The sequence below is a fragment of the Trachurus japonicus genome, chromosome 4 (assembly GCF_045865225.1).
Source record: "Trachurus japonicus isolate A0001 chromosome 4, Traja_1.0".
NCBI classification, from domain to species: Eukaryota; Metazoa; Chordata; class Actinopteri; order Carangiformes; family Carangidae; genus Trachurus; species Trachurus japonicus.
In genome coordinates this window covers 17,628,671-17,642,934 of record NC_140910.1, presented here as the reverse complement: position 1 = coordinate 17,642,934, position 14,264 = coordinate 17,628,671, and the positions used below count along the sequence as shown (strand labels likewise).

The 14,264-nt window shown below is 40.5% G+C and overlaps 1 protein-coding gene across 1 annotated transcript; it reads right to left on the bottom strand.

Annotated features, from left to right (window-relative positions):
- Positions 1-510: 510 nt before the first annotated feature.
- Positions 511-13,445, bottom strand: cth (cystathionase (cystathionine gamma-lyase)). The gene is made up of 12 exons (XM_085774438.1): positions 13,231-13,445; positions 10,191-10,272; positions 9,991-10,086; positions 9,705-9,814; positions 8,802-8,936; positions 8,615-8,672; positions 8,309-8,386; positions 7,677-7,829; positions 5,679-5,800; positions 5,151-5,203; positions 4,723-4,861; positions 511-1,815 (listed from the first exon to the last, which is right to left on the bottom strand). The coding sequence occupies exons 1-12, from the start codon at positions 13,423-13,425 to the stop codon at positions 1,798-1,800; spliced, it is 1,239 nt and encodes a 412-aa protein (XP_085630564.1). The 5' UTR covers positions 13,426-13,445; the 3' UTR covers positions 511-1,797.
- Between the last annotated feature and the right edge of the window lie 819 nt (positions 13,446-14,264).

Here is a 14,264-nt window from a genome sequence, read left to right as displayed (position 1 = left end):
ATTTAAGACTTATATTAACACAAAAATATCGCTTACTTCTGCTTTAAGCCTTGAGCCACTTCTCTTGATTCTGGACAACCTGACTGGACAAGCCAGGCTTCATTTACATACTGTGAGGCCATTGAGACGGTTGCTAAACCAACACATTAGCAAATATAAATTGCTTTTTTGAGAACTTTGAGAGTTAATAGGGATTGGGCAAAGCCTGAACAGCTTATGTAGATACTCCTCAGAGATATAAAATTCATTACATGGTCGTAGGTAACAAGAAATTAAAGTTCCAGTGAACCCCGATCTCCTTATGGAAATGTTTTTGATGGTTTGTTCATTAGGTTGGTAACTAGCTCATTTGATCCATCAGCTAATACCCCAGCGTGTGGCCCACCATTACCCCAGGCTAAATTGAATGTGACATGCCAAGACGCTACGGTCGTCGACTCTAAACTCACAATTAAACCACTTTGGTTTGTCTGACGGGACGGTCGAGAAGAATTGAGAGACGCACAGGCGTAAACTGCAAACTAATTTTAATGGATGTGTCGGTTACATAAATGACAGTAATTTGTGTTGAGTAGACTTGAGCAGTGATGTGGGGAAAAAAAAAAAAAAAAGCAGGAGGAGGGAGTGCCTGAGTAAAACATTTTCTTTGCACAGATACAAACCATGTGAAACCAGGACCTGGAAGAGTTTTTTTATTTAGCCTTCGTCATTGGCTTCAAATGCTTTGACTTGAGTTTAAACACACACATAAAGTTTATCAAACATTGTTCTGAGAAACACTTCTGCAAATACTTTTCACTGTTATTTAAAAACCTTCAATTCTGTCACTGTTGGGAAAACCTTCTCCAAATACGGCATGTTGGAACTAAACACCGCCTCATTTATTGGCAAAAATCCTGATTAGTCTCAAACTTGACGAATATAGTTTCCCTCCTGTCCTTCACCAGACATACACACTTTAAGCATAATATTAACTTCTAGTCAAATAAAACTGCCACCCAGTTTATGCTTTTGCTTATGCAACAAAATGAGCACATTCCTATTCACACTCTTATGTAAATATCATTTGTTCTTCTTGGTGTGATAATGTTCATCTAAAGCATCTCAAGAGCTTCTATGATCACTGGACAGCCAATCAGAAAACACATCTGACTTTGAACAGCAGGTGGCAGCAATAGCGTTGTCTGAATTTGCTTAGCTCGACTAATGAGAACATCTACATGCTTTACAAAGCAAACTATGCCAGTTAGAATTAGAAAATATAGCAAATTAATAATACAAATTACAGCTGCAGATGCACTAAGAACAGTGATAAAAAACTTTACTTTTAGAGGCTGGTCTGTGCCTCAAAATTAGGGAGCAGCCTGAAGAACATCGCTTTCGAAGCAAGTTTAAACAAAATATTGCATTTGGTCGTTTTCTGCAAAAACCGTTACTGTGTCAGTGTTGATTGAATTATAGGACTTCACCACATTGCTGCCTCCAAATTAAAACAAGACACATACAAACATAAAAACATGCAAAACCAGCTGAAGATAAATAATATTACAACTGATGTTTTTTGTAAAATGGGCATTAAAATGATTCTCAGTTAATTATTCAGAGAAAGTATGATTTGTATTTTTTTTTTTCTTTTTTCTTTTTTCTTAAAGAACAGTTTGTTCCCTGGTGTCATTTGTGCGCTGGACTGAGGTACCATTTGTCGATCTGCAGTGATTTTAAAACCTCAGGTACCTCCGGTCTTCATCCTGACTTTGAATGAATCACCCTCAGCCTTGAGGACGCCCTGAAGGCATTTCATTTCTTCTTTGGATGCTATTAAAAAGAAGAACAGGAAAAGAAATTGACCAGTGCAATCAATACTTGGTACAGTCCACATCCAGGAAACATCAGACAGACATGAGGCTACAGTTAATAACATGCTCGAATTTTCCTGAGATGAGGCATTTTCTTGGAGCGGAGGAAAAGAGGCACCATCCAAATACTTGTTTGTACTCTCTGTGCCTGATGAGCTGCGGCGGGAAGCCAGAATATCTGCCACAAAAGTCAAGCAAACGGACCCACCACAGAGAAAAACGGTCGATTTAAAAAAAGAAAAACACAGACTAAAACATTTTGCAGAGTGCGTCTTATGAAGACAAGTTCCAAATGATTGATCAGCAGTCTCGTTTGTGACTCAAACTAACCCCGAGATGAGAACACATATCCGGGAATTTAACTGCCTGCCCCAATCTGACCTGACATCCCTTCCAATTAAATGCTTCACCCATCAGAGGTGCCTTTTCCCAGGACCACAGACAGTCATTAGATATATTTGTCTCCATCTAATTTCCATTTGCTACAGATGGGCAGCAGAGGGATTCAGAGATGTCGTCTGAATCCTGAGGAGAGGAGGCGCAGGCCGACATGCAGGATGTGGCTGAATGAGGCGGCACATAGGGTTTTAGGAAATTCAAATTCTCTAGTGATAGAGATGCAATCGCTAGGTGGGGAATTTAAAGCGATTCATGCAAAAGCAGCACACTAGGGCTCAGTTAATAAATATTTAATGTGATTAAATCTCAACCAAATCTGGTCTTCATGTGCTAAATTGATTTTAACTGAGCTGTTGCATCCTAGGAGCGTCATTAGTTTTTAGCACTTCTCCCGTCTTAACACCCCCGTGCATACACCACGGACATGGAGAACAAAGGTTTGATCAAAATCATCTGTCTTTGATCAGCTGCCATGCCGGGGCAGAAAGAAGCACAAAGGTGCAATAAAACCTCAGAGGCCGACATTGTAAGCTGTTCAAGTGGAGAGAGATGTGATAAAAATGCAGATGCCTTTACCAGCCACGGCAGATCTGAGGGGGTAACGGTGCACGGCGCTGCACAGAGGTGAGAAAAGCCAAAGCTGAGCAAGGAATTTGAAAGAGGATTCAGAGAACTCGCCGGTACTTCTGATGAGCCGTGCAATGGCCTCATAAGCAGAAATACTTTGAATTTTCCACAATATTCAGCTGATAAATCACTGTCAAGTATTTTTAGCCGAAAATATGAGCGTTTGTGTGAATCTGTAAACATTTTCTGAACTTTTATAGCCTGAAAACAAAGAAGAGCGGATTTGGAGATGACATATAAACCATTTAGGCTGTCAGGGATTTGCTGAGCATGTGCAAATGGAGGAATATTCCCATTGGGCTGCACTGAGAGGGGCAAGCCTCAGACTGCTGCACACATAAAAAAAAACCTATCAGCAAGAAATATAGTGGGTACATGAGATGTGTGGATTCAAAGTGCACAGCATGAAGACCACTGCACACTTAACTCAATCCTGGTCTGCAACCCTTCCTGGCCTGGCTCTCTCTAAATGCTCCCAAGATAATAACCAAACCATGTCCTCTGATTTGTCTTCATTTTGCCTGATGAGCCTTATTTGGGAATGTGCAGGTCAAACACATAGTTTATGGGCTGTGGGAAATTATTCCTGATGATGAAAGTGAATAAGCCGCAACTTCAAATGGGGACAAGTTCTTGGATGTAATTCAAAATATGTTCCCTGGAAACTTGATTGCACCTTTCAGTATTTTCAAAAATGTTGGCTACAAGTAACAAGCTGCACAGCACTGTACATCAGTTTAGATATAACCTTGTAACTGTATGCAGAGTGTTATTTACATTTACATACATATCCATAATGGCTTTGAGTAAGGCCTAAAATATGCTTATCTGTGTATGGAGTGATTTTTTTATTTTTTGCATTTTTTGGACATGCCTTGCATCACAGTGCATTACAGTGATTAAATTGAAGCTGGTGCCTGCAACATTTACAATTTAGATACAGGTGTGATGTTGATTGTGAAGAGCATGCTGATGTAATTTTCTATCTTGTGGATATGAAAGGAAACCAACTGGTGCTTGAAATGATGAAAAACAAAACAAATATGAATTCCTATGATACAGATAGAACAGCATGACTTGCAAAGTCAGTTAGGTCTGATATGAAGTAAAGGTGATTGTACTCAGAACACTAAAACAAACAAAACCTGTAGAAATAAAATATTTTATCAGCAGCATGGAGGAATTCAAAGAAGCTCAGCATCTGTTCACAGATGTGCAACATGTGAGAAATAGTAGAAATGCCAGACATCTGCTTTTTTTTTTTTTTACTTTGTTCTCAGAATAACGACCAAATCGTACCTTATAAATTCAATATTTACAACTTACAAAAACAAAACAAAACCGTCTCACCTCTGTATCAAGGATGAATCATAGGCAACTTAAACCCTCACAAACCTTCAGCCTCATAAAGTGGTGCTTTCAACACTCACACCTTAACCTTACACCTTAAAGCAGATCATTTATCCTCACCTGGTTAGTGTGTCTAAGGAATAAACACATTATTAAAAGCCAGTGGTCTCATACAGTATGAACTGCTACTGAAAACAAGACCTTACACCCCTCTGAGTCATCGTGGTTCTGCAGGTCATTTTATATCGTTTAAAACTGGGAGTGAAATTTGTGTTTTCCCTGTCAATCTGTGCACAAGTCATTAGTGGTATAAATATGCCCAACACTTTCATACCAGTTGTTTCCCTCTCTGACGACAGGTGGGGACAAACACTGTTGTAGCTGTGTGTGCATACCGGTAATTCCAGTCTTCTGCAAACTTTGACTGATAAGAAACTGTTCTGGTTTCAAGAAATTTCCAGTTCTCCTTTGTTGGATACTTGATACTCACAGCAGCATCGAGGGCCTGCTCCAGGTCTTCAATGATGTCAGCCTCATCCTCCAGTCCCACTGAGAGCCGGATCAGTGTGTCACTGATCCCCAGGATCTTCCTATCCGCCTCTGGCACTGATGCATGGGTCATAATCGCCCTAAATAATGACAGAGGACAGAGACACCGTCACCTTTATATGAGCCCAGGAGAGAAAAGCATCCTGATGCTTCCACAGAGAGCACAACAGAGACTTCATAATGGAACTAAAGTGTCTCAATTAAAGTCAATTTGTGAGAGTGGGATACAGATTTCTTGTTGATCTCTGCTGCCCCCTTGTGGTGCTAATTGCTACAATACAACTTACAGTCCAGAAAATACATATTTCAGTATTATTACACATTAAAAAGACTGTACAGTACAAATAGGATTGATTTAGAAATACTTACGGATGTTCTGCTAAACTTTCATAACCACCAAGACTCTCAGCTATGGCAAACATCTGAAATAAGAAAAGAGAGGATTTAAGAAAAGTATAAAAAGGGACATAAATAATGGGTGCAACATGTGAGAAATGGTAGAAACCAAAAATACAAGGTAAGTAACCAACTACAGGAATTGTCTACACTTGCTGTCAGTTTGTGGTTTGGATCCATTTCAAAACACAAAGGACGACACAAGTCTTTCTAGTCAAATAAAATTTGGTCTTGATGTGACAACACAAGCCACGTAAAGCTGTTCCACAGTGGATACATTTAAAGAAAGTGGAAATCCATTAAAAACATTCTTTGAGTACAGAGTTTTATTTCAGTCACTATATCCACAAAACCTTTTCATGAGTGGCAGGTGGGGCTGAAGCGCTTTGTTAGAGCATTTAAAGTAGTTTTTCCCTGTCCTGTCAGTCTGGGAATTTGATCCATCCATACTATACAAAAACAAGAAGACCAGATTACATCTAAAAAAAATGTCAAAATTACTTTAAGGCTACTGAGGAAGGCGGAGGCGTGCTCAAGTTTCCCCTTAATGTAGAACGTGATCATCCCCGGGCAGCCGGTGCATTGTCTCTTCATCACTTCATGTTGGGGGTGAGAGGGCAAGCCTGGGTAAAGGAAGTGGGAAAACACGAAAAACCAGGTGAGTGAAGTGGATTAAGCCTGTAATTACAATTGGGGGAGTGAGTTACTTTCAAAGTAACAGCTTTGCAAGCTACGAATTACTTCACACTGGGAGAAGTTCAAATACAGCAAAGCTACCCAGGGAGAAATCAAGTTTAATTAACTTACATTGCCTAGAAAAGATACTTTAAAACTACTGTAGTTTGTAAGTAAAAGGGCTTTCTTTTTGTCTACAGACTAGAGTGGGCATGGTGATTCTTGATTCACGAGGTTTATCTCTCATGACGCATTGAGCAACACTTCTCTCGGATTTCGCACATACACTTCCCAAAAGTCAAGCAGGGGCATGAATTCACAGGAGGAGTTTTTGTCTGGACCGAGACACACAGCTGTAAGCAACAGAGCACATGTTGATGAGAGGGGGAGAGTGTGTCTGTGCACTTGTTGTATTCTCTGCTTGGTATTATGTGTTTTTAAAACTAATTAAGAAGCTGAAGCTGATGTCTTTCATCAGAGAGGCTTTTAATAGCCACACTGGTTTAACAACACCCTCTTTGACAGATGACAGGTGTGTCTACAGTCGTGGTTCTCAAACCTTTTCTGTCACTCTCCACTTTGGACAAGGGGGGGGTTTCAAGGGGGGTTCAGGGGTTAGTTAGTTATCAACTAGAGGTCTATATGAAAACAAAAACTAGTGAGGAAAAAAAACAGAACAGTTTAGAAAAACTAAAAACTAATTCCTTTGACCACTGACCACAGTTGGCCACACACGTCTCTATTCTCAACCAGTGGGGCCGCACTCAACACTTTGAGAATCACGGGTCTACAGTGTGTGTGTGTTGTGTGTATGCTCTAGAAAACATCACAGCAGTGAAAGGGGAAAATATTTGGGTATTATGTTCATACCAATGCCAATCAGAAGTGGAGCTGATAAATACCCATGTATACTGAGTCATTAGACCCTAGTCTGAATGTCAGCTGACCCTTTTCAATTGCTGACAAAAGCCCAATGCTAGCAAGTCTTAGTGGGTTTATAACCAGCTGGCTTTACAGTAGAGAAGGATATATAAATAGGAAAATTAAAAGATAAAATCCAAAAATCATTCCTTTTTATAATTTAAATCAACTACACAACTATAAAAAAAATGGCTAAAATACTATTTGACACCTTTATCACTATTTGCACATCTGAATGTAGCTCAACTACCAGCGAGCTACTGCAAAATGTAGCTAAACTTTAAGTTTAATTACATGTAATTCTTTGAAAGTGTGTGCAAGGGATCATTTACTTCAAACACACTAGGGGTGCTTTATTCTAATCCCAGAGTGTTTGCTGCTCTGGTTCAGTGCCATTCAAAATAGTTGTAGGCAATGGAGATGATGACAACCCAAACTGCAAGGGGTGATGAGATGAAGACTGTGGGTTAATTGGTATAAAGCACTGGGTCGATTGGCATTGAGAGCCAGCAGTTGTGAATGACTAACATAGCTAGCATTGCAAGAGGAAAGACGAGATCTTTCAGTCTGTTCAAACATTTTCTTCAGTTATTTGTTGTCATGGTCGTTAAAGAGTGAGTTCAACCAGTTTAAGCAAAGTGGGTAATGAATAATATGGATGGATGGGTCATGATGATGATCTTAGAAGAATAATCCAATACTGTGAAACTAATTTTCAATAGTATTTTTAGTTAAGATGCCAATCCCTTATAAGAAGATATCAAATTGTACTGTCATGTGAGAACTTGTGATAAATCAGTGCGAGAGAGAAGCTTCTCTTAGGTCCGATGATAGTAACAATAGGCAAGTCTCAACACTATGCTGGTATTTTCCAACTGGTGCCAACTGAGGGTATGTATTAACCTGGGAAGATGACGCGCTCCACCCTGGGATCAGCCTCGAGAAACTTGGCAGCAGCCATTGCGTTCTTGAAGTGGCGCTCCATCCGTATGTGTAGTGTCTTCAGTCCACGGTTACACAGGAAGCAGTCAAAGGGAGACGGCACACCACCCAGGGCTGAATCATGGCAAGAGCGCATGGTAGAAAAAGAAGTTATGAACAAAACCTCCCAAAAACAGATCAGATCAGGCAAACAAGAAAAGCTTAAACAAACACTTCTTACTGAGGAGGTTTTAGACTGGTCCTGAACTTTGCCCTCCGGAGCATGTTCGGCTTGTTTACTGAGTAAATGTGGGTCAGGTAGGAACAACCAGTCCACCAAAAACTGAGTGTGGCAAACCAGGACAATAGGCAGCAGTACTTAACAACTGTTCATGGTCTCAGACTCAACACACATGCTTGATAAAACTGCCACCAGCAAGTATTTGATCTGTGTCTTGATAAATGACTTAAAACTATTTATCAACCAATGACATTTTGTGTTTTATCGTCTATCAGCAGACTAACCAGTTCATGGAACAATGGCATTATGCAGAGATGTGTTGTGCACCTAAAAAGAAGAATAATGTAGAACAATATGTTGTTTCTCTGCTCACCATTTTGCAGAAACCTGAGTCGCTCATGCAGGTCGTCCCGGTTCATTGAAACCAGACCCATTACAACATCACTGTGACCTGTAAAATAATACCAGAAATAAAAGAAAGGAGGATATTAGAAGAGGAACACACACATTTTGTGGAAGAACAATCATGTCCATGTTTTAGCATCAACTGAGTGCCTGTAATTGTTATTTATCATTGAAAAGACCTGGTGTCTTTGGAAATGTACTGATCTTTTGGTGTAGAATCACATTTTAATGAAAATGTTCCAGCAGTCAAAATTGTAAAATGTACATCACTTACCATTCATGTATTTGGTGGCGGAGTACATGCAAATATCAGCTCCCAAAGCCAAGGGGCGCTACAGGTGCACAAGACAAACACCAGAGTTAATCATTTAGCCGTTTGCTTCCACATGAACTGGGATTTGATTGCAGGAAATGCTGCTTCAAAATCAAAAGGCCATGAAGTGCACGTCTGTCGCTCTCACCTGGAAATAGGCAGACATGAAGGTGTTGTCCACGACCACCACTATGTCCTTGTCGTGCTTGTGAACCAGTTCGGAACAGGCCTTGATGTCTACGACTTTCATCGTAGGGTTGGTGGGCGTCTCGATCCACACCAGCTGCAAGGCGGGCAGAGAGAGGCTGCCGTTAGCCGCACGTTCAGGAGCATTACTACAGTTGTGAAAGGCTAAGATACAATCAATATCAATCAATCAATACAACTTTATTGTCCCTGCAGGGAAATTTGTCATGGACAGTCATGTGCCGCAAGTAACTGCATTACATAAGTACACAAAACAGATAAAAAGACAAGTACATTTGAGATTCTTCGCACAGTTCTCACATACACACACAACTCTCCCATTCACACAAATACATATAAATATGGTAGATAAAAAGTACTGATGAGAACTATTAAAAACTCAAATAAAGTGCAGGAGTATCAGGAGCATTAAAAAGATTTAAAAATATATATATATAATAAAAAAAATAAAAATAAAAAGAAGCACAGTCTCAAGAAAAAGAATGAAAAGTAGGGATAACAGCCCAATTAAAATTTAGCGGGTTTGGGAAATGGATGTAGGGAGGATGCCGAGTTTGTATCGGTTACTTTTGCATCGGCTGGCTCTGTACTGTACAGTTCAGCTTGTCTGGTGGTGCAATTTACAGTGGATACAAATTACACAATGTGCTGATTCACAATGACTGCTTCAAGTTTGAGGAAGTGACACACCCAGTGATGCCACATCCTAGTAAAACTGGCCCTGAACAAACAGCTTTAAGGACTTTGTGTTAAATACCATGTGTGGTAAGATAATACAGTTACAGTTCATCTGTTGGTGGCATGGCTGAACTTGCTGCAGACAAACAACAATTCCTTGACTCACTTTGGTATTGGCCTTCAGTGCAGCCTTGAGCAGCTCTGGTTTTGTGCAGTCAGCGAACGACACCTCCAGACCGAGCGGACCGGCAATTTTCTGGAAGTAGCGATTTGTTCCTTGCAATAGAGAGCGTGAAACTAGGGTCAACACTTCCACAAATAACCCCATTTGCGGTTAAAGCCAACTCATAGCACAGTTTCACTTTTCAGACCTACTATCATTTTGTACAAGTGAGGCGTAGAGTGAAAATGGTGTTTGAGGCAAGTGCCTGATCCTCAGCGTGGTGTCTCACCTCCGTACACGTCGTCCATGCAGACGATCCCATCACCTGCTTTGAGCATGTGAGTGATGGTCACTGTGGCCGCCAGTCCAGAGGCAAGAGCAAGGCCTGTAGGGAAACAGAAGCACAGAAACCATCAAGACTAAAAGAAATCCTCTTCATGTCATCTTGTAACATATTAGATACCATGATTAACAAACAGTCTCACTTACTGTACTTGGCTCCATCCAGAGCTGCCACTGCCTTCTCCAGGCAGTTTCTTGTAGGGTTTCCACTCCGACTGTATTCAAACCCCTACATGAAACAAATCATCAGAACATTTCAGTCACCAGAAACAACATTCATAATTATCATGTATTTAAAGTGTGTGTCAATAATTTTAGGTTTAAAGTAACTACATGACTGCATGATGACTTGTTTATCACTGTTAAAAACCATGGTTAAGAAGCAGGTAGCAGGATTTAACCGCTTTTAACAGCTAAGCTGTATTGGCTTGCCACCACCATAAATATGTGTATGCATACAAAACCTTACCTCACCCAGTAATTTAGCGCTTTACTGCTGAATTAAGTGAGTTGTTATGTATATTTGTTGGTACAAAAAACAGAAAAACATTCTGGTTTAATGAATGTAGAAAATGTAGCCCAAATTAGGAGTAGGCCCCGCCCCCTATGTTGTGTGTAGGCTAGTCTACAAGAGGAATATTCATAGTTTTTACCAAAAAGGGAGACTTCTAATGGATGCTCATGACTGAGCTTATGTGCAGTAAAAACTGAGAGGGCTTTTTTTCCCCCCCACACTATCCCACACACAGGATAATTAAAACAAGACAAGTTTGGACAAAAGACACAAAGACTGGAGGCTGTGGCCGTTGGCAATAAAAGGAACCTGAATGGCCTTGACCACAGGATTTCTGTAGTGTGACTCCCTGTGAACAAAGCCACCTGAAAACAAGCAGTTGTAAAGCAGAGTGCAGATAAGCTTCAGTTTAGTGTTATTGTTTGAAAATTAACTTTTGTTTGAGAGTTACATCACACATCACTGAACTTTCTACTTAATGTCAGTCTCTGTGACTTCGGACAGACCTTTTTTATTGTGGGAGTTAAGGGGTTGGGAAACAAGGCGAAGAGGTTATGAGGTCTGCAAGAGCAGTGGGTTTGGGTGTTTGTAATTTGATTTAGGATGTTGTTTTTGTCATTAATGCTGTACATATTCTGTGAGGTTTAGGTTTTACAACTAGGGAACATCACATGGACAATTATTGCTATTCTAATTGTGTCTTTATGTGAAAATGACCTCTGTTGCCAGTGCAGTTACAATGAACCTACCAGACTTGTTATTTGTAATCCAGAGTATAATCATTGACAGAGACAAATGGCAGGTGGACCAGTTATCCTTGCCTGCAGCAAAGATGCCCACTGTGCTATCTGAACTACAGAGAGGATATGATAGTTGGGTGGGGGTGGGGGTGAATATTTATCCAACACAGGCTGGATTCCCAGACATGGCCTCAGGGTCAATTCCATGCCAAGAGAACAAAACAAAGTTAAACTGTCACTCTCAAAATAAATCAACCTGTTGCAAAGGTGTTTATGGATGACTCACTGTGGCGTTTAACAGGTGATTTAACTTGTAATGGGAATTTACATACACACACTGTGTCTGTGACTGATTATTACACACATACACTCTATTATTTCATTCATTTGTGTGCATATTTATTATTTAGAGATTCTTTGCGCAGTTTTTCCCAATTCTGTGCAATCGAAACGGAGGACCTTGCTCTGCTCTGCTCTGCTCATAGTGAGGTTGTATTTTAAAGCTGCACTAACTAACCAGATGTAGCCTATACAGAATTAGAGTAGGTTTTTGTTATTCTATTGTCCTATAGAAGAACACTGAAACATTGACACTGCATTTACTTTTGACTGACATGCAAACGTAAATACCAGCCATTAAATTTAGCTCTATGTAGGGGTTTAAAAAATTCGGGTAAACACTTCAGTGTTTGCACAAGAAATTAGCTAATTGTTATTTTTCTTTGTGTGTGCCTGGATGACAAGTACACTTAAACCAGTACTGTACCTGAACACTTTTTTTTTAAGTCACTTGTTCTTTATCCTTGAGTATTTCCACTTTATGCAACTTACAGTGCAGGAGGAAAACATCTCTTTAACCTCAGCACATTTGTCTGACAGCTGCTTCTAATTATTTTATTATTTGTATTTATTTCAAATGAAAAGGCTAATTATTGAACATTTCAAACTACGACCAGATGTTGAAAACACAACCCACGTACAACTCCTTGCAAGAAAGCAGCGTGCTCCCCATGCTCGTGTTTCATCTGTCTAGTGTTTGTTAGGTTTCCACCACCGGCAGCATGACCCCTCTTTAGTCTCACGTGGTTTCACTTCAACAGCTTGAGACTCGCTTATTTCTTTTGAAAGACGGAGCACACGAGAGATTTGTGAATATACACAATGAAACGGAACTGTTATAAGAATATGAAACTTATACACTTTTGCATAATATTAATAATCAAAATGTGTAGCCTACGATATGATGATTAATCAGTCACATAGGGGAACTATTTGTCTTACTTCCTGTAGGATGTATGTAAATGGTTATTGCTGTTGCCACCATTGTCTGCCTATGTAAAGCTATTATCAATTGGTGGGAAACAGAATCACTTCTGATCGATTTTGGTCATTGATCAAGTGAACAGATGTTATTAAGACATGTCCATCGGGGGCGTTATCTAGGCTATCCACAAGTTTCCGATCGTCATCTATGGTCAAAACCGGAACCGGGTTTTGCTGGTTTTGATGGAATTGTACGTTTACGTTTCCATGGTTTTCAGTCGTTGTCATAGTTGCGGTAAATGCATGGATCTATTAACGCTGGCTTTTAACACGGATGTCAATTTTTGTGATGTCCACTGTTAAAAGCTGGTGTGATGATCCATGCGTTTTACAGATTTTAATTGAGAAAAAAAAAGAAGAAAGAAATCCATGCATTTACCGTGACTACCGAAACCATGGAAACATAAACATAAAATTCCACCGGAAGAGCAAAACCGGCAAAAAAAAAAGGCTACGTTTTTGACGTTCGGAAAAAGGTGGATAACTTTACCGGCTCTCAATGAATCATATTCAAACACTAAATCCGACCACCCGGAACCCCGACCTCCCCTCCCCTCCCCTCTCTCACCCCCTAGTGTCTTAAATAGCTAAGTCACATCGGGCCACTTACGGCGTGGTTTCCTGGTCCGTGCTGCTTGAACGTGGTAGAAAGGGAAATCGGCGGCACTACAGCCATTGACTTCCATTGCTCCGGCTCTTGCCCGACGTGAATGGCCTCAGTGGCGAAGGATTTAAAGGCGGTGCGGAAACCGGCGAACACGTCGCTGTCGCTCTGCTGCTCGTCTCGACTCTGCTTCGGCTCCATGGTAGACGACGTGAACCGCAGTGAACCCGGGGTGAGTATGCATTACCGCTGCATGGTAAAGGCAGAAAAACCATTTAACGGTGCCGTGCGCTGCGGTTGTCCCCCTCAGCCAATCAGCGCCCATCAACAAGAAGCGACTGGCGCTGATTGGCCGCTCACCAGGGGCGTAGAACCCACGTGACGCAGCACGTTGTTTGCGTTCTTGTGTGTATTACGTGTGTGCTATATACTGATGCAACATTTCCTGTTGTTTGAGCCAGGGAGGGATTACTTTTTTTTTCTTAAATGTTCACTCGTTTCGACACACATTTTATCCTCCAGACTTATCCTCAAACATAGTTTAAATAGACACAATTATTCCATGAAAGCCCAGCAAACATATGTAATGTTAGTACTCTTTTTAATCTATTATATCAGATCAACAGTTGCTGTGACAAAAACAATTTGGGTTAACAAACTTAACTGTCAAAATGCAAAATTAATATCCACTCAATTTATAACTTCATTTCTAGAGTAGCCCACTTGTTTGTTTCTAGGGAAATAAAAAAGTTTTCCCCAGTGCTCTCTAGATGGTTCATCCAACCACACACCAAACACCTACTTAGTTTCCAACCACCAACAGAACAGTTTAATTTTACATTAAATTCTGTGCATTTTTGGTTCCTGGTACCACACACATACACACACACACACACATACCCACAGACAATAAGTTAAACTGTTGTTTCCATCATTGGGCCATAGGGGGAGGAAGTGCTCTGTATTGATTGAGTGTAGCCTAATGACACTGGGAGTTTTCTCTCATCCAAATACAGGTTTGAAGTGTCTGCAATCAAACA